Below are 24,772 nucleotides of genomic sequence, written 5' to 3'. Positions count from 1 at the left end.
CAGCGCCCTGCCCTGGTTCTGAATATAATCCCCACTCCCGTCCCATTCCTTCCTCCCTCCCTCCCTCGCTCCCTCCCTCCCTCCTTGTATCCTTGAGCCCACTACTACCTGACCAACTCATAGGGTTCCTGGAGTTTCAGGACTAGAAGACAGCCTGTACACTCCCTGTCCACCCCCGCTCCCTCTCCTCTTGTTTTCTAGGCCGGGACCAGAGGCTCACAGATGAAAAATGCTGCTGATGACAAAGCTGGGGCCCAGGAGCCAAACCTCCTCATTTCTGGTCCAAGTGACTTCTATATGGACATTAAAATCCCCTTATTCTGAGGGGGTCTGAGGTCTGAAGTGGGAAGATGGCTATAGTGCGCCGACGCTTTTAAATGATAGAAGCACCCCGTCAATAAGATGAATAAGGTGAGGTGTGTGGGGGTGGGGAATGTGTGCATGTGTGTTTTCCGATACGAGGTCCTCATGACTAGGAGACACCTGTTCTCCCTGTAACAAAAGCTGGCCCTCCATCAGACTTGGTAACACCAATGGGCACCTCCTAACTCCCGCACAGAGCGCCAGGGACCTCTATTTCCTTGGTCACCTGGAGAACACCAGGAAAAGAAAGAAAAGATCAGAAATCCCAGGATGGAGCCCCAGGGAGAGAGGAGGCAGCTGCTGATGCCCTGAAGCTCCTAGTTACCCACCCCCTGGGGACGGGGCTGGCGTCACAGTCCCCCTCCAACCAGGCATCTTCAACCTCAGAGCAAGAGGCAGGAAAAGCGGCCTTGGTGACTTCTGTGACATGAGCACAGATCTCAGATCCCACTGAAGTGGAGTGGGTAGTGACCACGGACCATTAGGAAACGGTAAGAGGTGGCGACCTTATCCATATGAAGGGGGCAGTGGCCTTGCCCAGAGAGGAGCCATAGGGTGGCGGTACGCAGAATGCCCTTGGGAATCAGAGGCCGAGCTTTGAGCTGCAGGAAGCCGGACAAGTCCGCCTGGTTTTCTGGGGATTTGGCTCAGTCAAGCTGGTGCAGAGGAGGCTGCCCGGGCTTCCCTTTCCTGAGGCTGCTAGTGAGTCAGCCTAGAGGCAAGTTTAGTTCTGATGTTTCATTCAAAGGGGGCAATCTCTGAATTATATGTCAGCATCTCTCTGAAAACAGCATCCATGCCCTATTGTTTCATTATGGGGCTCTGTTCTCTAAATAGCAGCAGCTTCTTGAGCATTTGGATCCCGGTGGGAGCTCCTGGCAGCCTTCTTAGATCTCTGCCCACATCTGCTTTGGACTCTTGACTGTCGGCCATGCCAGGGGCGGGAGCAGAGGTACAGAAAAGATCAAGTACAACAGCAGCCTGTGAGGGGGTACAGCGGGAAATATAGGGATCAGATCATCTTCCAGGGGCAAAGCAGCATTTTAATTGGAAAACACTCAGACATTGTACACTTGCACAGTCCAACGCATGTGCAACCCGAGCAGGGTAAGGCCTTTCCTCTCAGGTGACCTCCTGCCTATGGAATGAAAGCGTTAGTTTGGGTATGCCTGCTCCAAAATCTCCCCTAGCTCTGACCCCCCGTAACTCAGTGTTCACCGAGCACGTCTTCCCTGCACCCGCGCCCCCACCAGCCAGGCCCGTACCTGGCACAGGGCACACGCAGAGCGGACGGGGAAGGTCTCCAGATCGGGCCGCATCAGCCTGTGCGCACTGCACCCTGAGGGAACACATGCGCAGACACTCTCGGGAAATACAGGGACAGACCAATGGAAGGGTCTAGGTTAGGGCTGATCTGATATAGCAGTCGGTCCAGACAGTTCGCCATCAGACGCTGTGGGGAACAACGGAGGTGAAGCATGGTGACTGCAGGCCATGAGAGATGCTGCTCTGGAAGGAGTTATGCTCTCCTGGAAGCCCCTGGCCTATAATACCTTTTCTCCCAGGTGAACCAAGAAACAACCGGGGGGAAGAATGACGGCCTTGTAATAACGTAATGCTCCATTTTGTCACTTGGAGTAAATGTGAGTTTGAACGAAACTTTCCTTCACTTGGTTGCATTCTCGAAGGCATTTTTCTTACCTCTGCAGGTACTTCCATTAGAAGACAGGAGGTACATTCTATAGCAAGGCTTCTCAGCCTTTAGTGTGCACACAAATCACCTGGGGACTTTGATAAACTCAGATCCTGACCCATAGGTTTGGGATGGGGCCTGAATTCAGCATTTTTGACAAGCTCCCAGTGATGCCGATGCTGTGGGTCAGAGGACCATACTGGGATGTGAGGAACAAGGTCCAGGGCTATGGTTTTCAAACTCTGGCCCCGTACTGCAATCTCTCGGGGAGCTTTCCAAACTACGCGCCACCCCCCCCAAAACCCGCCATAGAGATTTTCATTTAATTGGCATGAGTACCTGGGCATCAGAATTTTTTAAAGCTCCCTTGCCCTCCCTTGAGGGGAGACAAGCAGTCCCCTATTTCCCTCTCTCTGAAACAGGTATAAAAGCGCCTTCCTCTAATTACTTCAAAAGTAGTGTTTTGAGGACCTGAAATGTAACATGTACACAATCTATTCTCTCAGCAAGGAAATCAGCTTATTAAAAATACCCAGAGTTCCACTAAGACTTTAAGCATGGCTCAGCTTTAACAAATCAGTCAAATTCTAGTCACTGGTTCAGTTCTATGACGGTTTCCATTGGTCTCTTCAAGGCCACACCAGGGAACCCTGAATGTTTAATCACTCGTTCTGCTGACAAGAGGCTTAGGTCATTGACGCTAGCTTTGTGTGTAACTGGCACCCTTTCCACCTCAGTCCCCTAACTGATCCAGGGAAGGTCTGGAAGAAACTACCTCCTCCTCAGGCTTTGCCTTGTGGGCAAATGGGAAGACACAGAAAGGACCCTTTGGAACCACTTGGTATAAAGCAATACCCAGAAAAAACAGACATACTGTATGTTGTAAATTACAGAAACAGACCCAAATAAAAATCAAATTGAGAGTATGGTACAGATTATTGTGGATTATTTACTTTCTTTTCTGTCAGGGAAGATAAGAAAGACAAGACTAAGTATAGGACCCAATAACTTCTCTTTCATATTCTTCTGTGCAAACATCACAAACATTTTTAGAAGTAATTATCTTCTTCTTACACTCTTACAGTAAATTACAATTGGGTAAAGTATTAATAAGCAGATAATGCCCTATAACAAATGTACACACAGCCCCATTTGGAAATAACTTCTCCCACATGTTGTCACCAGCAAAGAACAGTGTCTCTACAGTCATGCAACCATACCTCAGAGATCGCTTTGCTTACCAGTGTAGTTTGCAGAGTAGTTGTTTGGGTCTAAAAACTTCTTAACCAGCTCGCAATTAGACAAGATATGATTTGTGGTGATAACGTTGAGATAGTTCTGCAGACCTTTCTGCCTCTCAGCTATGAATTCACGGTCCATGTTACCAATCAATTTTTTGGGAGGAAGAGGTAGACTGAGGCCTGCAATCTTTAATTAGAAGAGAAAAAGTATTATACTCCTGTCATCCCCACAGAAGATATAATATCAGAAATCCTGAGCCACTACATTTCACTGAGATGCATACTGATTTCAGTGCCATGATAAAAATGTGAAAAAACTGCCACTCAGAATTCATAAAATGCTATATGAAGCATAGCAACTTTAAAATGTCATTTTTTAAAAAGATTGTATTTATTTATTTGACAGAGAAAGACACAGCAAGAGAAGGAACATAAGCAGAGGGAGAAGCAGGCTACCTACTGAGCAGGGAGGGAGCCCGATATGGGGTTCAATCCCAGGACCCTGGGATCATGACCTAAGCCAAAGGCAGAGGCTTAGCCCACTGAGCAACCCAGGGGCCCCCAAATTTAATTTTTTTAAAGTTTTTCTATCAAACTTATATATGAACATAATTTCAAAGAGTCTTTTTATTATTAGCAGCCCTGCGACACTCCCCCCCAACTACCTCTGCCAACAGGTGACCAAGCCATTATCCATTCCCCAGAGACAGCCACATCGAATTCTCTCAGCCCATCTTTTTGGCACAGGGTTCATCATGAATTGATTTTCACTGTTAGGTATTAATCTATTAATTTCCCATTATGGATTAAGTTCTCTTTCACAATCCTCTTCTCACCCCACACGCAACCTATTCCTAATCCCTCCAATATAGTTATAATTTTATTTAGTGCAATATTCCTGTTTACATTAGGTGATCTGCACCACAGAGCCAGAAAGCCATGCTTACAATTCCTTTTTATCAACTGGTCTTTTTTGTTTGTTTTAGTTTTCTGTTCAACTCCAAACTCTCTATCTAAGCATTTTCTCAACATATTCAGACACAAAGATGCATCAGTTTCATCTTTTTTTTTTTTTAAAGATTTTATTTATTTATTTGACAGACAGAGATCACAAGTAGGCAGAGAGAGAGAGGAGGAAGCAGGCTCCCCGCTGAGCAGAGAGCCCAATGCGGGGGCTCGGTCCCAGGACCCTGGGATCATGACCTGAGCTGAAGGCAGAGGCTTTAACCCACTGAGCCACCCAGGTGACCCTCAGTTTCATCTTCTTGAGGACTGCCTGCTCCAAGCAGGACTGGTGGTCCCTCCCTCCGCGGGCTGGCATCCTGGCACATCACGCGAGGGATGCTCTTGCCTGTCTCCTGCTAAACCCCACTTCTAAATCCATACATTCCTTTTTTGTAGAAGAATCCCGGATTTTTAGTGAGGATACCCTCTGCCAGCTTCCTAAAAAGGGAGCCAAGGAAATCAATTTTTTTTTTAAAGTTGCATGTGTGAATGTCTTTATTCTACCCTCACACTTGAACAATAGAGAATCTTGATGTAGAATTCTAAGTTGGAAATATTTTTCCTCCCAAATCTTTAAAAACTACTTTATTGTCTTCTAGCTTCTGGTGCTATTAGCAGTAGATTTTTGCTTCTGTTTTTGTTCCATGCCCCCACCCCACCCCACCCCCTATAAGCTTATAGGGTCTTCTCCTTGACCCCAGCTTGTGAATCCCATGGGCCTCTCTGCAGATCTATTTTCACCCTCTGAGTTGTGTACTGAGCCCTTTCTATCTGGAAACAAACATCCTTCTGTTCTTTGGTATTTTCTAGTATTAGGTCATTATTTCTTCCCCTCTGTACCCTTTGCCTTCTTTTCCTGGAACTCTTATTCCAGTGTTGGTCTTCTGGACTGGTCCTCTATTCTCACCTTTTCTCTCCTACTTTCCACCTTTATTAGACAATATTTTTTTCCTACTGAAAAAGTCTTCAGGAATAGTTCCTTTATCATTCAGCTCTTCTAAAGAGGTTTCATTTCTTTCTTTCTTTTTTTTTTTTTTAAGATTTCACTTATTTATTTGACAGACAGAGATAGATCACAAGTAGGCAGAGAGGCAGGCAGAGAGAAAGGCGGAAGCAGGCTCCCTGCTGAGCAGAGAGCCTGATGCGGGCTCAGTCCCAGGACCCTGAGATCATGACCTGAGTCAAAGGCAGAGGCTTAACCCACTGAGCCACCCAGGCACCCCAGAGGTTTCACGTCCATTATCTTTTTTTTATTTCTGATTACTCTTTATTTTCTTTAATAGCATCCTGAATGTAATGTAACTTCTTATCTGAGATCATAAAATATAATTTTTCTGAAGAGCCTGAGATGTTCCTCTTAATGCATATATTCTGCTTCTGAAGGTTCTTTTCTCTTTTTCCTGTTTGTTTTCACTGTTATCTTTTATGTTAAAAGTGTTCCTGAGGGTTGCTTGTGTGGCTCAGTAGGTTAAGGCCTCTGCCTTCGGCTCAGGTCATGATCCCAGGATCCTGGGATTGAGCCCCACATCGGGCTCTCTGCTCAGCTGGGAGCCTGCTTCCCCCTCTCTCTCTGTCTGCCTTTCTGCCTACTTATGATCTCTATCAAATAAGTAAATAAAATCTTTAAAAAAAATTTTTTTTAAGTGTTCCTGAGAGCTGGGGTGGCTCAGTCGGTTACACATCAGCCTTTGGCTCAGGTCATGATCCCAAGGTTCTGGCACTGAGCCCCACAACAGGCTCTCTGCTCAGTGGGAAACCTGCTTCTCCCTCTGCCCCTCCCCCTGCTCATACTCTTTCTCTCTCTGTATCAAAAATAAATAAATTTAAGAATCTTTAAAAAAATAAAAAATAAAAAAAATAAGTGTTCCTTAGGGGGGAGCTGAGTGGCTCAGTTTATTAAGTGCCTGCCTTTGGCTCAGGTCATGATCTCAAGGTCCTGGGCTCAAGTCCCACATCAGGCTCCATGCTCAGCAGGGAACCTGCTTCGCCCTCCGCCTGTTGCTCCCCCTGCTTGTGCCCACTCACGCGCTCTCTCTCTCTCTGACAAATAAAATCTTTTTTAAAAAAAGTATCAGATTGGTATCTTAATTTAATGAGCAAAATCACTTTCAAAGAGCAGTTGTACTCTATATTTATGCTTAGATTAGAATAGCCCAAGTGAGACATGCATATTGATTGATGGGAAGGTCTCAAGAGAAGGGCATCTTTAATTCAGGAAAGGATGTAATCTAAACCACCCATGTGGGCAAACCTAACTTAGCTGTTCCACTCTATATTTGTCAAAGAGTGAAGACCTTGAACTCAACACTGGACAAGATGAAAAGGTTGGCTGACAATTCTAAATTGCCTATTTCTCCAACATAATTATGAAAATGTGTCAGAGCATACTTAGAATGAATTTTCTATCATGGCATAATTCACTGCCAGATAAGACATGTATTTCAAGTCATTTTCCTCATTCATACAATTAGGCTTTACCAAATAGTAGTTTCTTTATTAACTAAATAAAAAGCATACTTAAGAAGAAAGCACATCACTCAGCTAGTACACATCCAAGTGAATCACTTTATTATTATTTTGTTGTTGTTGTTCCAGAGCATTGAGTAATATAGAGTAATCAAAGGTACTACTAAAAACACAACTGATATTTCTTTTAAAAGTTCTTTTACTGGGGCACCTGGGTGGCTCAGTTAAGCATCTGCCTTGGGCTCGGGTCATGATCCCAGGGTCCTGGGATCAAGCCCTGCTCATCAGGCTCCCTGCTCAGCTGGGAATCAGCTCCCTACCCTACCATCCCTCCACCCACCCACCTTGCATGCACTCTTGCTCTCAAATAAATTCTTTATTTTTTTAAGATTTACTTATTTATTTCAGAGAGAGAGAACACACAGAGGAAGAGGGAGAAGGGAGTGGGGCTGAGCACGGAGCCTGACACAGGACTCTATCCCAGAACCTGGAATCATTACCTGAGCCCAACGCAGACGTTTAACCGTCAGCCTCCCAGGTACCACTAAATAAAATCTTAAAAAATAATAATAATAAATAAAAATTATTTTCTTAAGTTGCAGAATACAATCTCATTTGTGTGTGTGCATTCATGTATGTGTATGTTTAAGCCCATGGATATGGTTATATATGCACGAAAAAAAATGTCTAAAAGGACTCACACTACCTCCTTGAGAACAGTTACCTCTGGGAGTGGGTTGGTCAATAAATTTTTCTATGGGCATCTGGGTGGCTCAGTTGGTTAGGCATCTGCATTTGGTTCAAGCTGTGATCGCAGAGTCCTGGGATCAAGTCCCACATGAGGCTCCCTGCTCAGCGGGGAGCCTGCTTCTCCCTCTGCCTGCCTCTCCCTCTGCTTGTGCTCTCTCTCCCTCTCTCCGACAAATAGATCGATAAACTCTTTAAAAAATAAATAAATTTTCTATACTATGAAATGTTTACATTTCTCATTTACCACTTTTTTTAATTAAAAAGGAAAGGAAAAATTCATGCTTATCAAACTGACCTTATACACAGCAAGGATTCTTAAAAATTACCATGAAAGAGCATAGTCGGTTAAGTTTGGGGTGGGGTGGCACACCTGGGTGTCTCAGTCAGTTAAGTGACTTCAGCTCAGGTCATGATCTCAGGGTCTGGGATTAAGCCGAGTCAGGCTCTCTGTTCAGCTGGGGGTCTGCTTGTCCCTCTTCCTCTTCCTCTGTCCCTTCCCCTTCCCTTGTGCTCTCTTTCTCTCTCTCTCTCTCTCAGATAAATAAATAAATAAAGTCTTAAAAGTGTCCTGTGATCGAGCTCCGCATCAGACTCTGCTCAGGACAGCTCCTTGAGATTCTCTTTCCCTCTCCCTCTGTCCCTCCTCCCCATGCTCTGTCTCTCTCTCTCTCAAATAAATAAATCTTAAATATATATATATATTTCATATATATATTTATATATGTATATGTGTGTATATTACATATGTATATGTATTTATATTATGTATTTTTATATATACATATATATACGTGTGCGTGTGTGTATACATGTGTACCAATATCAGCCCGTTTGCCGGCACTACTCGCCTGACAGCACACCCAGATGAAATCCACATGACTCAAAATGGAGAGTTGAGGTGCCTGAGTGGCTCACTGGGTTAAAGCCTCTGCCTTGGGCTCGGGTCACGATCCCAGAGTCCTGGGATCAAGCCCTGAATCAGGCTCTCTGCTCAGCAGGGAGCCTACGTCTCTCTCTCTCTCTCTCTCTCTCTCTCTCTCTCTCTCTCTCTGCCTGCCTCTCTGCCTACTTGTGATCTCTGTCAAATAAATAAATAAAATCTTTTTTAAAAAAATTAACAGAATGGAGAGTCACATCTATATCATCAGATTCAAACCCCAACAGAGCTATTTCTCATTCATGGTGAGGATATGAAAATGAGTTCGATAAGGTATTTGTTTTGAAGTTTGTGGCCTCCAAGCTTCCATCAATCTATTTGTTCAAGCTTCATTTCACTTTAGGAAAATATATTGATCTGCCCAGACATCCCATCAGCTCATCCCATCACCTGATCCCAAATCATCAGGTGAAACAAAGTATTCTTTGCCAACAGCTGCAATTATAGTATCTCTGCTATGTTTACTATGCTGGTCAGCTGGACAGACTGGAGGTTGTTTCCTGCTCTGCCTGAAGATCTCACAATAAATATTTCTACAAGCATTACTAGTATGTAATATGTGTGTTACTTTAAAAGCTTGCCTTTTAAAAAAGACTAGCATTCGAGAGATACTTACTCTTTCAGCTTTCTCCCAGAATTTCTAAAATGTTTGCCAATTATAGAATATAAAGTTTAGAAGTCCAATGACTCATTAGGAGGGAGGGAAAGAGAATATTATTACAGAGAGCAATCAAGTCTCTAGGCAATGATTTCCTAGACACCTCCACACTGATGGCTTCAAACCATGACAGCTCACCATCCCATTTTATTTATTTATTTATTTATTTATTTATTTATTTATTTATTTATTTATTTATTTAAAAGATTTTATTTATTTATTTGACAGAGATCACAAGCAGGCAGAGAAGTAGGCAGAGAGAGGGGGAAGCAGGTTCCTTGCCGAGCAGAGAGCCCGATGCGGGGCTTGATCCCAGGACCCTGGGATCATGACCTGAGCCGACGGCTGAGGCTTAACCCACTGAGTCACGCAGGCGCCCCTCACCATCCCATTTTTGAGAGTTTTCCTCTTTAACATGTCCTATGGATTCCCTTCTTGAGTTCCCTGTGTACAGGGAAGGGAATAAGAAAGTCAGTGGAGAAGTCCCCAAAGACACATCCATTTTACCTGCAGAGTGATAAGACAAAGGGGAATAATCGCCAAAGTGAGGTCTAGATCCCATAATCTGACCTGCTCATAGAGGCCTCTAAAGTACATGACAAACTATACTGTAGTTTCAAAAAAACTAGTTCTGTCTGGAGGAGGAACCTTCAAAGGATTAATCCTTCAAAGGATTTAATCTTTTTTTTTTAAGATTATTTATTTGTTTATTTGACACACACAGAGAGAGATCACAAATAGGCAGAAGTAGGCAGAGAGGCAGGCAGAGAGCGAGGGAGAAGTAGGCTCCCTGCTGAGCAGGAGCCCGATGTGGGGCTTGATCCCAGGACCTTGGGATCATGACCTGAGCTGAAGGCAGAGGTTTAACCCACTGAGCCACCCAAGCGCCCTAAGGATTTAATCTTTTAATCCTTCATTTTCATGATCAGATCTCAGTGGTCTACAAATTGCCTTCAACCATATTCCAATGAGTATTCTAGGGAGTTCTAAGTTTTCAACGAACCCTTAATTTGTCCCAATATACCCCCAGTGTACCGCTGAGTCTCTCCTATATCAACAGTGGGCAATGAAATTCAAATCACAAAGCATCCGTGCTACAACAGACATGAGAAGTCACCTGGTTCAACCCCTTGTTTCAGATGGGGAAAGTGAGGATGGAGAGGGAAAATAAATGACCCAAGGTCTCCCCGCTGAAAGGGGCAGGGTCTGGGCTCCTTCCCAACATGAGGATTCCCATCTCATTTCCCATCATTTCAGCTCCTGGTCCTCTCTTTTGTTTTGCTGTATGTGGTCTCCCTGGATGGTTACTCATTTCATGTTGCCTTTAAAATAAGTTAGAGGGGCGCCTGGGTGGCTCAGTGGGTTAAAGCCTCTGCCTTCAGCTCAGGTCGTGATCCCGGGGTCCTGGGATCGAGCCCCACATCGGGCTCTCTGCTCGGCAGGGAGCCTGCTTCCTTCCCTTCATCTCTCTGCCTTGCCTCTCTGCCTACCTGTGATCTCTGTCTGTCAAATAAATAAATTAAAAAAAAAATCTTTAAAATAAGTTAGTTAGAGATTCAGGGACGCCTGGGTGGTTCAGTCAGTTGGGCAACTGACTCTTGGTTTTGGCTCAGGTCATGACCTCAGAGTCGTGGGATCGACAACCCTCCTGCCCGCCCTGGCAGGCTCCCCCCGCTCAGCAGGGAGTCTGCTTGTCCCCCTCTCTGCCTCCCGCCCACTCACATGCACTCTCTCTCCCTCTCTAAAGTAAATAAATAAATCTTTAAAATAAGGTAGTGATCCTTCTTTAAGACAAAATATGCTCATTATATAAAGTTATGAAAATGCATCTTCCTTAGCTTTGCTTATTTGGCTTATATATGCTTGTTTATAGAGAACCTGGAAAGTACGAAACACTATAAAGAGCCAGAAAAAAACCATAAAACCCATAGTCCTGCCACCTGGAGATTACCATTGTTAACAGTTTGGCATATCCCCCTCCAATCTTTCTTTCTAAACATTTCATGTAATTCTATTATATTGCATGTATAATTTTACATTCTGCTTTTTTTTTTCCACTTTGGCATCTCTCCTACTGGAGACAGACAACTCTGCGTATGTGTATTATATTTCTCTTTCTTCAGCAGGAACTCATTTATCCATCAGAAAGGGTAATCAGACACTAACAAGCATGGTCACAGTTTTATTCTGTGGTTTTTAGGGTCTTTTTGGTCTGTTTTATGGAGGTTGTTTTGAAATTATTTTCTTGCCAAAAAGCTGTATGTACTTTCTTCTGTTTGTTTACTTGGATCTAGAAAAACCTCCCACTGAAATGATGTCTGGCCATATCCTGCCCAGCATAAGCCAACATCAATACACGTGGATATTTGCATTTGAAATAAAATGCACAGTGAAAGTGCCCATTTTCAAAGGGAAAATTATACTGAAGCAAAAATAAAATTCTATTATATTAAAAAGGCCATGACTGAATCGTCATAGAGATCCAACCTTACATCCCCTAAGCAAAAACAAATAGGGGAAAAAACCCTCTCCCCCCACCCAACCCATTCTTGGGGGCTAGGCCTAGACAATTTCAATTTCAGAGCCCTTCCTCCCATGAGTCCTCCTCAGTCCCGGCTGAATGACACTGTATGAAGATCACTGGACAAAGGTTCTCTTGTGCATCAAGGTGAAAACACATAGTAGGCTCAATGTTAACTCCCAAATGCCATTGAGGAAATGCTGCCTGGGAACGTCTGGAGAGACTTCTGGAGAAAATCCACTGCTGGAATGAACTACACGTTGGTGCCTTATCCACATCATCAGAGACCCGGCTTTTGTCTAAGTGGAAAGAATATGCTATAAAAATCCATAAATGAAAGCAATTAAGCCCATCAATAAGGAGAATTTGATCTCTCCCAATATTTTATCTGAAGATTTAAATTGGTCATACTATAATTAAAATTTAAAGAGACACAATTTGTCAAATGCACGACCATCTGTCAATTACATAAAGGTCTGCAGACACTCAGGCCAATTCTATCAGAGACCAAGTTAGGCATTTCTGTTTTCAGCAGGGTTGTAAATAATGTTGTAGTTTGGACTCTACATATACTGTTTTCCAAAGCCTGATCAATAACCATGGCGTTTTGAAGGAAAGGAAGCATGTGCTCGCCCTCAGCCAGCAGTCCTCCTGACCTTCGTGGACAGGACCAGCAGTCACTCAGACTAGGTAATAAGTGATGACAAGCTCATCAATGAAGGGAGAGCAGTGCTTCACCTCCCGGCTGAACTGGTCATAAGCCAAGCACACCTGCTCAGGGTTTACGTTATCGATCATCTGAGATATGACCCAGGCCCAGTGGTCTGCAATCACCCATGGCCCTTAAAGACCAATCTGCTGAATGGGGATGTGGGTGCTACTGCCAGTACTTACTATGGTGCTAACGCCCCTCTAAGACCCTTCCATCATGACCAGCACAGCTATTTCAGAAAAGATTCCGCAGCTCATCCCTCTTTCCATTGTGGCCACCAAGTTAGGAACATTTAAATCAAAGGGAGTTAGAAATAGGTATTTAAGAGAAAAAAGTTACACTGAAAAATGCTATCTCTAGCTCCTGCTGAGTATTGATCTGCAAGGCTGACTATGCAGTCTAGCTCAGCGGTGAGAGTCTGAGACAGTCCCAGCTCTAAGTGAATGACTCCAGCAACCCAGCCAGTCATTCCTTATCTGTGTGGAAGAGAGGACACACAGCATCCCATGACCGTGGTAAGGATGTCATCTCGCACACAGAGACTCACTTGCCTGTGACTATTGTAAATCAGATGTTTATTTCCCAAAGTTTATTTTTAGAGCCACACATCATCTGTTTAAAGTATAAGTCTATATCCTCCACCAGGAAGATCTGCTAGTTTTTTGTTCTTGATACTGCCCTTTCCAACCAGTTTCTAGGACACCCCAAGCAATGACCGTGTGTCATGAGTGTTTTCAAATACTTACCTGCAAGCTGTTGTTCAGCAAATCAAAGTCACTGTATCTCCTAACGATCTGTAAGACAAGACAGCAGTGTTTTCATTTGGTAAAGACAACCTCTTTCATTTCCTTATTTAATATTTATTGGCATTCTAGGGCTGAGGCACTTGAACTAAAGGTAGTAGGGCTTACACCGGGTGCTTAACATGCTCAACTGACAGGCCCAGAAAACAGACCTATCAGTGCCCAGAGCTAGCTGGGTCCATAGGAAACCGGTTAACACCAGTCAAACACACAAGATGCCAATAGGTAAAAGAGAATGATGATGTATTTGTTTTTAGGGTGAAGAGCCCTTTAAATATCTTTCTCATTAACCAGGCACCTGGAAAGATGAATTAATGATTTATGCCCCACCCAAAAAAGTTTTACTGAACATGAAATCAAAGTAAAAGGAAGTGAACAGCTTTGAGGCCCTTCATCCTTGCCCTGGATAAAACTTCCCCCAGTTGAGAACCCACCATTCTAGAGATAGGACTGTACCTGCAGGCAGAGAGGCCACACCTTTCCCAATTCCCTGTGTTTCCCCTCTTGGTAGACAGTCCACTTTCCATTGTCTATACATTCTTTCTTAGTTATGCTGATGGCACTGATTAGGCCAGAGTCAAATTCCACTAGCTCTTCAGGCTCTGGGCAAGGAAATTATTTTGCTTTTGAATGATTTGACTTCAACGCTTGTTGAGGACTCTCAAATATTAGTGAGCAGAATTACCTACCAATCTTCTAGGACTCTGCCCTTGGAGAAATCTCCCACAGTAGGTCCACGGTGGGGCCCAAGAGTCTACATTTTGGGGAAGTATCCCCAGGATTCTAATGCCTTGTATCTGGAAAACTACCCCAAGGATTGATTTCCCTGGTAGGACAATGCTCTTGCCCTGCTTGTCAAATACACATCCAAGAGTTAAATAGAAGGCCATCCCTCAGAAGTGCAAAGTACATAGCGGTTAATCATAGCAAATACACAGACTCCCCTGTTCTGTCCCTGATTTGTGTGTGACCATTGCCTAGTTAGTAACCCTTGAATGTAAAACAGAGAGCTCCAATCATGCAGAACTATTTTTAAAGGGTTGAGTGAATTAATGTGCCTGAATCAGTGCCTGACAACAAATGTTCAAGAGATGTTAAATAGTGTAACTATTCACGCAGAAAGCAGTTTGAGGGCGCTGGGTGGCTCAGCTGGTTGAGCCACTGCCTTCAGCTCAGGTCATGATCCCAGAGTCCCGGGATTGAGTCCTGCATCAGGATCCCAGCTCTGCTGGGAGTCTCCTTCTCCCTCTGACCTTCTCCCCTCTCATGCTCTCTCTCACTCTCTCTCTCCCTCAAATAAACAAATAATAATAATAATATAATAAACAGTTTGAAAATTCGGGCAAAGAGAAGACCAAGTGTGGACCACTGTGGTCCAAGACTGCTTAGGGAGAGAGCTAAGATTCAGGCCTGAAGGACAAGGTACGCTGTTTTGTAGCAGAGAGGGGGGAGGGTAATTATAATTTAAAAAGCAAGAAAAAATGGCCCCTAGAGAGAAGTCACCCACCCTCTGCAAGTCAACTGACATAGGAAGGACTTCTGGATCTAAGTAGGCAGTTTTTACTCTCCTTCCACTATGAAAGAGCACAGACCCTAGGGCTATATGGCGAGTCCATGGGGAGTCCATGAAATGCACAGGCTCTGAGCTGTACAGTGTCCAGGGTCCCCTCTAGCCTTTCCATCCAATGGACCTCACTCTAAAGGGCCCCACCTACACGTGGCTACAGGGGAGAAGTATGAATTACTAAGAACAAAACAAGTAATCTACCTACTATCTATCTTACTCTGGGTCAAACGAGAGAACAAATTCCTAGATACTCTCTGTGGTAACACCATATACAAATTAAACCAAACAAATGGGAACAGAAAACCCTTTGGATATAAATCTTAAAGCTGGAAGGTTTATATCTAAAAGAAACAGGATTCATATTTATGCATGTTTTGGTTTTCCCACATTTTTGGATAACCTGAGTCAGACTTTTATTTAAACAGTTAAACATTTTTCTAGGGACTAAAAAAAATGCTTACCTGCCAACTGTTTTCTGCTGATATTCCTCTTTGCACCCGAATGATATACTCCTAAAAAAAGAGGAGAGGGGAAAGAAAGAGGCTGTTATAAGACACCCAAATCAGAGAATCAAAATTAATTGAAAATATCAGATAAAGTAGACTTCAGAGCAAAGAAAAGTACTAGAGATAGAGGATACTGCATCAAGATAAAGCAGTAATCAACCAGCAAGACACAGCAATCTTAAATGTGCATATACCAAACACCAGAGATGTAAAATACGGGAGGCAAAAACTGATGGAACTGAAAGAAGAAATGGGCAAATTCATGGTTATGGTTGGAGACTTCCACACCCTTCTTTCAGTGATTAATAGAACTATTAGACAGGAAGGACACAGAAGAACTCAACAATACATCAACCAACATTTTTAATGAGGATTTGTGGACACTCCAGCCAACAACAGCAGAATACACATTCCTCTCAAGAGGACATACAGATGGCAATAAGCACAGAAAAAGATGTTCAACATTACTAGTCATCTGGAAAATGCATACAAAGACTGCAATGAAATATTATTACACACCTGCCACAATGACTAAAACAAACAAAAAATAATACCAAATGCTGGCTAAGTCACAGAGAAACTGGATCACACATATACTGCCTGTGGGCATGTAAAACGGTACCCTCACTCCGGAATACGGTTTAGCAGTTTCTTAAAAGATTAAACATGCAACTATTATGCGACCCAGCAATTGTACTCCTGGGCATTACCCCAGAGAAATGAGCATTTATGTTCACACAAAACTTGTACAGGAATGTTCTGTTCCAATGTTTGTAGCAGCTTCATTAGTAACAGTCCAAAATTAGAAACTAGCCAGATCTCCATCAACAGGTGAGTGGTTAAACTCTGCTACATCCCTATCACACAGCAATACTCAGTTACAAAGAGGAATAAGCTACTGGTTCATGTAACAACTTGGATGAATCTCCAGGGTTATGCTGGGTGAAAAAGTTGGTCCCAAAAGATTATAAACTGTATGACTCCATTTATATAACATTCATGAAATGACAACATGATAGATATGGAGAACAAATTAGTGTTGTAGGAGTTAAGGCTGGATTGGTAGGGTGTGGGGGGGAGGGATGCAGGTGTGGCTATAGAAAGCCAAAGTGAGGGGCTATGCTTTCAATGTTTGTGTCCCTCCCCCCCCAAATTCATGCTGAATACGAACCCCAAAGATAATGGTATTAGGAGGCAGGACCTGTGAGAAGTTCTTATGTCATGGGAGTGAAACCCTCATATATGTGTTTAGTGCCAAGTAAAGGAGGCTCCAGAAGGATCCCTTGCCCCTTCTACCAAGAGGATAATTTGAGAAAGTACCAGTTATGAATGAGGAAGAGGACCCTCCCCAGAAGGCAACCACGCTGGCTCCCTGATCTCGGACTTTCAGCATCTGGAACTGTGAAAAATAAGTTTCTGTAGTGCATCAGCCATCCACACCCGCCTGAGGGATGCTTGGATTGATGGGAATGTTCTGGATCTAGACCTTATCAAAGTCAATGTGCTGACTGTGATACTGAACCACAGTTTCACAAGACAGTACCACAGAAACAAACTGGATGATGGACATATGGGATCTCTCTGTGTTATTTCTTACAAAAGCATGTAAATCTGTAATTACCTAAAATAAAAAGTTTAAACTTAGATATTCAAACAAGGAGTGGTAGCAATTGGAAGACTAAGATCCACGATTTTTGGGTGTTCAGAGTTTGCATTCTATATGCGTCCCCAGCTAGAGAAGGCCTGGATTAGGGAAGCAAGTGAAAGGGTAGAATAGAGAGGCAGTGATGGCATTTTCCAAAGAAACCAAATCCAGTGACCAAACCCCTACCTGCCTCATCATTAATATCTCTCTGCTCCTGAGGAGGAGGGAGAGGAGAGGGTATTAAAAATACATATTCTTGGGATGCCTGGGTGGCTCAGTGGGTTAAGCCTCTGCCTTCAGCTCAGGTCATGATCTCAGGGTCCTGGGATCGAGCCCCGCATCGGGCTCTCTGCTCAGCGGGGAGCCTGCTTCCCCCTCTCTCTCTGCCTGCCTCTCTGCCTACTTGTGATCTCTCTCTGTCAAATAAATAAATAAAATCTTAAAAAAAAAAAACATATTCTTGGGATGCCTGGGTGGCTCAGTGGTTAAGCGGCTGCCTTTGGCTCAGGTCATGATCCCAGGGTCCTGGGACCCAGTCCCAAGTCAGGCTATCTCCTCGGCGGGGGGTTTAGCTTCTCCCTCTGCCTGCAGCTTCCCCTGCTTGTGCCTTCTCTCTCTCCCTGACAAATAAAGTCTTAAAAAAAAAAAAAAAATACACATTCTCAGGCTTTGCACCAGAAATGCTGAATTAGAATCTCTAAGATAGAACCCTAGGAATTAGATGTATTAACAGCCTCCCCATGTAATTTTTTTTTTTTTAATTTTAAAGGCAGACGCTTAACGACTGAGCCACCTAGGCGCCCCTCCCCACATAATTTTAATGAAGACAGCAAGCAGGAAACACAGACCTAGTCCAGCCTTCTGTCTATACACAGGGGGATTCATGATTAAGGTATAGATTAAATCATTTAAGAATGTTGACATTCTTTCCTCAAAGGCTCAGAATTGTTTTAATCTCCTTGGATGGTATGATTTAGGCATTACCGGCAATCACTACTCAACAAATGCTTATCAACAAGGTATTCAACAAATCCTTTCTACTGAATTCTCATTTAAATAGGTGATTTAGAAAACAAAGCCAAATAAGCACGGTGAACCCGGTGACTGGATTTTTAAAATAGAAGTTTTTGCGCTATCATTCATTTCCACTCGTGTATTTAAGAAAAGTGGATAAAGTTCTCATAGCAGGAATTCCCGCCTCCTCAGGAATATGTTAAGGATGGCAATTCAACAATATCCACTCAATTATGAGTGAATCAGCTGTGTACCTGGCAGCCATGCTGAGTTGGGTTCATATGGGGTTTATATATATATATATATATATTTTTTTTTTTAAAGATTTTATCTATCTATTGGACAGAGAGACAGCAAGTGAGGGAACACAAGCAGGGGGAGAGGGAGAGGGAGAAGCAGGCTTCCCACCGAGCAAGAAGCCCGATGCAGGGCTCAATCCCAGGACCCCCGGAACATGACATGAGCAGAAGGCAGATGCTTAATGACTGAGCCACCCAGGCATCCCATAAAATAAATATTTTAAGTCTGATTCGTGTAGTGTGGCAAATCTCTTAAGCAATATGCTAATGCAATTATTTCTAAATCCATACAGATAAAATGCTGAAAACTTCTGACATTCTTAAATTTGGGGGCTCAATCCTTTATGGTGGAAATTTTCTTTTTTCCAGGCAAATTTTCTGGGCTTTTACATTCTCAGAGTCAAGCTGAAATTAGCATATATCATGGAGTACTTCCAAACAACCACACATTGAAAAGACAAGCTCTTCTGATGTCTAAAATTGAGGGAAAATGTTGATTCTCAAAAACCACTTCTAGCATCTATTATTCACTACGATTTATCAGAGGAATAATATTAATTTAATTCAATTTTTTAAAAGATTTTATTTAGGGGCGCCTGGGTGGCTCAGTGGGTTAAGCCGCTGCCTTCGGCTCAGGTCATGATCTCAGGGTCCTGGGATCGAGCCCCACATTGGGCTCTCTGCTCAGCAGGGAGCCTGCTTCCTCCTCTCTCTCTACCTGCCTCTCTGCCTGCTTGTGATCTCTCTCTGTCAAATAAATAAATAAAATCTTTAAAAAAAAAAAAAGATTTTATTTATTTATTTGCTAGAGAAACAGCAAGAGAGGAAACACAAGCAGGGGGATTGGGAGAGGGAGAAGCAGGCTTCCTGCTGAGCAGGGAGCCCAACGTGGGGCTTGATCCCAGGATCCTGGGATCATAACCTGAGCCAAAGGCAGACACTTAACAACTGAGCTGCCTGGCGCCCCTCGAATAATATTAATTTTAAAAATTCCAGTTCAGTGTTGGGCACTTTGTAGGTACTGAGTAAAAACACTGTTGTCGCGCTTTACATGTGTTGAGTTTAAAGTTCAGACCTGTGCTTTACAAAGACGTTGCTGCCAACTGTAAATAGTCACTAACGCACCCATAACGTTCCAATCCCTGTACTTCATTCATGCTGGGGTGTAACTCTGAACAGAAAGGTACAGTCTGATTCCATTCCTTCCTTCATAGACACACAATTTAGATTAAAAAAAAAAAAAAACTTGTCTATAAACATGTCACTCTTGATCTCAAAGCCGTGAGTTTGAGACCCACATTGAGGGCAGAGTTTACTTAATAAAATTCAGAACTTCCTGAACACACATTTGTGCCAGAATAGGTTATGTCTACACTATTTGGTCAACTGGCAAACATCTTCTCACCTTACTCCTTTCTATATGCTCTTTGCCCTTTATTCCTCTCCCCTCCCCGCAACTGACAGTAACCATTATGTGCTCTAGTCTTCCATGAGCCTTTACCGTTGTCTCTACTCCAGGATCGCAGGACTATCAGGCTTATAATTCTCACTAAGGTATTCCTGAAGTCTCTTAATTGATACCCTATAAAGTTGCCTATTATTGTGATTATGATTATTACACTGTCTTAAAAAAGACCCTGTCTATAAAGCAGCACACAATAATGACTGGGAAAAGCATGTGACAGAGGGAAGCAGTAACTACAAGATAATGCCTGGGTCATGTTGTCAGGCGGTGATAGCCAAAATGACATTGCCATTAATGTCTGTGCCAAGACATTCTTTAAATTTAGGCCAGAGATTTCAAAAGAGGATGATTCTGACCCAAGTGACATTTAGCAATGTCTGGAGACATCATTGGTTGTCACAAGGGATGAGGGAGCTACTGGCATCCAGTAGACAGAGGTCAGGGATGCTGCGAAACACCTACAATGGACAGCACAGCCCACCACCACCCCCAACGAAGGACTACCTGGCATCGAATGTCCTTGGTGCCAAGGCTGAGACAGCCAGGTTCAGGTGCATTGATAAACCAGTCATTCCCATCCATGGAGGCTTGGCTTACAGGGTGGTGCTGGGGGCTACCTCTGTCATCATCTGCAGTTGGCCATAGCCTACTAGTATCTCATATACAACACCACTTGTGTCCACCTAGACTTTACTTAGTTACTGGTGGCCTGAAAGCACCATCATTGTGTAAAAACACATCAGGGACCCATTAAGGCTTCACTGTGGCCCCCAAGTCCCATATACCATCTGGTAACAGATACAGAAAGATACTGGAGAATATAAGGTGATTTTGCTCGAAAATATTTCTTTTAAGTAAACTCCACCCCCAACATGGGGCTCGAACTCACAACCCCAAGATCAAGAGTCGCTCTACCGACTGACCCAGCCAAGTGTCCCTGCTCAGAAATATTTTTACTCCAGTTCAATAAGGCAAGTTAGTCCCTTACTATAAAATGTTTGAATTTTTTTAATTTTGCTTGATACCACCATCCACTTGACCAAAAGGAAATATTTTCACTTCAAATTTCCAATCTGTAAACTAAACACAGCACTGCTGTCCACTGCTGGCAACCAGGCTGCAGTTCTTATTAAAGCAGAGAGAAGAGTGCCCTGGGGACTAGTAGAAACCCAACATTGAAGTCATACCTCCTCCTCCTGCACCACAGTCAGCAGCCCAGAGTCCTGCAGCAAATCTTTCCCATCTTTTCCACCATCTCTAATGCAGAATGGAAACTGCCGTGTATATCAAAGGGACAATAAACCACCAAGGCCCATCAGGCAATGAAGGGCTCTGTAGTGCAGCCCTGAGTCTCACAGATCTACACCTGTCCCCAAACCCTGCCATCTGCTGCCACTTCCCCAAAGGGCCTTCTTCTTGCTCCCCCTCGTGACACTACGCCCTCCATCTCGATGGGGCAGGGTGGCCATCCTGTCAAGCCTTAGCATTTTGGCTAGTTGGTGTGGTCTGGTGCAGAAGTTCTTCAAACTGGAAAGGCACCAGGACCACGGAATTTCTGACTTAAGTGAGGTTAGAGAGAAGCGAGCACCGATCCTGTGCCTGGAACTTTGCTAGGCCCTTTACTCTATACTTCTCTCCAATTCCCACAGTTGCTGAGAGGTTAGATCTCAGCTCCCCTGAGTGAGCTGTCTAAGGTCACATAACCAGGAAGCCGCTGGGTGGGAAGTGCAACCTCAGTAGCAGATTCCCAAGACCCTCCCACCTGCCAGGCTGGCAGCCCTCGGTGACCTGGGGCGCCCTGAGCTCTTTCTGCAGCCCTGAAAGATGAGAGTCCTCACTAGTGGGTGCAACTCAAGTGGTCCATTTCTTCTTTTTTTCTTTTCCTAAGATTTTATTTATTTATTTGACAAACAGAGTTCACAAGTAGGCAGAGAGGCAGGCAGAGAGAGAGAGGGAAGCAAGCTCCCCGCTGAGCAGAGAGCCCGATGATCCCAGGACTCTGGAATCATGACCTGAGCTGAAGGCAGAGGCTTTAACCCACTGAGCCACCCAGGCACCCAAGTGGTCCATTTCTAATGATGGTGACCTATTGACTCCAGTACTGGGGGGGAGTGGGCTGTCATTTCCACAACCGTTGATTAATGTTCCCAACACGGGCCATTTTCCAAGTAAGCATCCTCATTGGCATTTTGTTTCCTAAGTTTTCAGAAATGCAGTTAAGATTTCCCTGCACAATAGCCGACATTCAAAGATGCCTTGGTTTGATGAAATTTTAGGAACAAAATGAGAAGGAAAACTTATTTTGAATCTGTCTGGCCCCAAATTACCTTAATGAGGCTACAAACACAGATCACTCTGGGAAAATAATGTGTTCAAGGAACAAAAACCCAAACTTAAGCAAACCTTCAAACCAGATTAACCCACATAATTCTTCCTTCCCTTTTGGCACAGATGAGACTCAAAGTACAGAGAGATGAGGACAGCTTTTTGGAGGTACTTCACCTGTCTGTGTTCCCACACCACCATCTCTAAAGCAGAGGGTCCCAATGCCGCTGCATTCGATAATCACCTAGGGAACTTAAAAAAATAAAAGGATACTAAAGGTTTGACCCTCCCTCCCAGAGGTTCTGATTTAAGTTGTCTGGCTGAAACACAGCATTAGTAGGTCCTAAAAGTTCCCCCAGGTGATTCTAACGTGCAGCCAGGGGCGAGAACCATGGTTCTAAAACCTCTTAAAAAGGAAGCAGCTTTACACTATAAAAATAAAAACCCTCTCAAGAGAGGAAGGAAACAAATGAGCCAAGCACCCACCAATCCTCACAGCCTCCTCCATCCCCACCCTTGCCTCTCCTTGCCGATGGGAACCATTACCCTCATTTTGTAGCTGGGGATCTCTGGAAAGGCAAATGCGTTGACTAGAAAGAAAGTGATAGCTTGAGGTGGAAGGCCTGGTCTCCAGCACCTACTAAGCCCAACCACTCTCTTGGGTTCATTCCCAAACCCACTTCCTCCTGGCACTTTACCTTCATAGGAAGGCCTGCAAAGAACGCTGAGCACGGGTGAACTTGCTGGCCATCCAATATCATCCTACTTCCCTGCTCAGGAACCTTCCAGGGTTCCCAATGGCCAGAGACTAAAACCCAACTCTTAGCCTAGCTTCCATGTGTGGCTCTCACCCACTGGAAGTGTCCTAACTCTTCCTCCACCTCAAACCCGCCTCTGCTCAGTCAGATTCTATGTGTTCTAGTCATCCCCTACTGATTCCCCTCTTTCTCTGTTCTACCGAGTCAACACCTGGCAAGGTCAGCTGTTTAATCATGTTACTGTCCTATGTCTACCTATGTCCGGGGAGAGAAGGGACTCTCTCCAACTGAATTAAGTTCTTCAAGGGCTAGAATCAATGTATTTCTTTGTATTGCAAACAGCACCAGCACGAGGTCAGGCTCACAGTAGCAAATACTCGTTGGTGGGAATTAATTAACTGACTGATTGCTCCTTTGGAAAGGAGGAAGCATGTTGCTTTTTCATGCATACCTACATACAGGAAAAGTCAAACAGCATGCTCAAGAAAATCTCATTGGGTGTTGGGGGGGGGCATGGGTGAAATAGATGAAGGGGATTAAGATGTACAAACTTCCAGTTATAAAATAAATAGGCCACATGACTGGATGGCTCAGTCAGTTAAGCACCTGCCTTTGGCTCGGGTCATGCTCCCAGGGTCCTGAGAGAGAGCCCCACATCAGGCTCTCTGCTTAGTGGGGAGTCTGCTTCTCTCTCTACCTCTACTCCTTCATCCCCTTCTCATGCTCTTAGAGTTGTAAGTCAACTCTACTTAAATAATAAAACAGAATTTTTTTTTTTTTAAAGAAAGTCTCCATGGATCTTCCAAGCCCTGATTTATCATCCCTTTATAAACCTAATATTCAAACCCATGGTATCACACAGCACAAGGGCCACAGCTCACAGGTATTGGGCAACAGCATCCCAAAGGACAACAAGGTCTCGAAGGAAATTCTCAGTTGCAGGACTTCTGCTCAGCTCACCAGCAACCTGCCCGGCTGCTTACAATTCTTAGTATTTCACCTAGAATTAATGACGACTCCTTACTCTGCTAAATATTCATCACTATTGCTGTTTCATTTGTAGATTTTCAGTGCTGAAATGTACCTGTGTTTTATTTTCATTGCTGTGCACTCCAATAATGTGCAAAACCTGCCCCCAAACCAATGAAAGCATTTTTTTTTTTTTAAGATTGTATTTATTTGACAGACAGAGATCACAAGTAGGCGGGGGGCGGGGGGGAAGCAGGTCCCCAGCCCGATGCAGTACTCAATCCCAGGACCCTGGGATCAGGACCAGAGCCGAAGGCAGAGGCTTTAACCCACTGAGCCACCCAGATGCCCCAGCATTCGTGTTTTAAAAGGCATTTGAAGGGGGGCACCTGGGTGGCTCAGTCGGTTAAATGTCTGCCTTCAGCTCTGGTCATGATCTTGGGGTCCTGGGATCAAGTCTTGCAACAGGCTTCCTGCTCAGCAGGGAGTCTGTTTCTCCCTCTTCCTCTGCCCCTCCCCACTTGTGTGCAGATGCGCTCTCTCAAATAAACAAATAAATAAAATATTGGGCAGGTGAGTAAAGCCAATTTCACTCTTTGACCAAGTGAAGCCAACTTCACTTTTTGACCAAGTGAAATAAGTCTCATTTAAAATCTAACTGAATCATAGAACTGTGTGCTTCACCTTTATGCAAAGCAAGTTCTCCAGTTTCTACTCTGTGTTCCCAGAAGGGGCAAGGAACACGTCATAAATGTGCTTTGATGCCTGCAGTGAGATGCCACCACCTTACTGAGCAAACTTCTTCCCTCTCCAGGCCTTTTGAAGTCCAAGCTCTCCTCTGCGGGACAGTCTCCTGCCCTGCCGGGGGGAGCTGGTCTCCCCGCCTGACTTCAAAGACAGCCGATGTTTCAGCTAGGAGCAACACTGCAAAGCAGTGCTCAAAAATCCTCTTGGCCACAGACATGACTAGAGAACGCACATGGCATTTTAAACAGCAGTTTCTGTGGCATTCTGTGGTACAAGGACCCTTAAATGACGCCAAAGCAAATCACATAATTTGCTAAGATGGGACATG

At 44.0% G+C, this 24,772-nt stretch overlaps 1 protein-coding gene across 19 annotated transcripts in view; it reads right to left on the bottom strand.

The window, feature by feature from the left end:
• LOC111143864 (PX domain containing serine/threonine kinase like) overlaps positions 1-24,772 on the bottom strand; it is a 77,702-nt gene that overhangs the window by 36,293 nt on the left and 16,637 nt on the right. For 6 of the 19 annotated variants that reach the window (XM_022497830.1, XM_022497831.1, XM_022497837.1 and 3 more), the window contains exons 2-4: positions 15,178-15,228; positions 13,093-13,140; positions 3,298-3,484 (exon numbers count right to left, since the gene is read on the bottom strand). In XM_022497830.1, coding sequence (XP_022353538.1) covers positions 3,298-3,484; positions 13,093-13,140; positions 15,178-15,228 — 286 coding nt within the window. The remainder of the gene's footprint in view (positions 1-3,297; positions 3,485-13,092; positions 13,141-15,177; positions 15,229-24,772) is intronic. The other 13 variants (XM_022497846.1, XM_022497848.1, XM_022497832.1 and 10 more) reach the window with 3 other exon arrangements.

The sequence above is a fragment of the Enhydra lutris genome, unplaced genomic scaffold, assembly GCF_002288905.1.
Source record: "Enhydra lutris kenyoni isolate GAN:26980312 unplaced genomic scaffold, ASM228890v2 scaffoldscaffold10, whole genome shotgun sequence".
Classification (NCBI taxonomy): Eukaryota; Metazoa; Chordata; class Mammalia; order Carnivora; family Mustelidae; genus Enhydra; species Enhydra lutris.
Note: the sequence above shows the minus strand (reverse complement) of the source record. Positions and strands in the feature narration are given on the sequence as shown.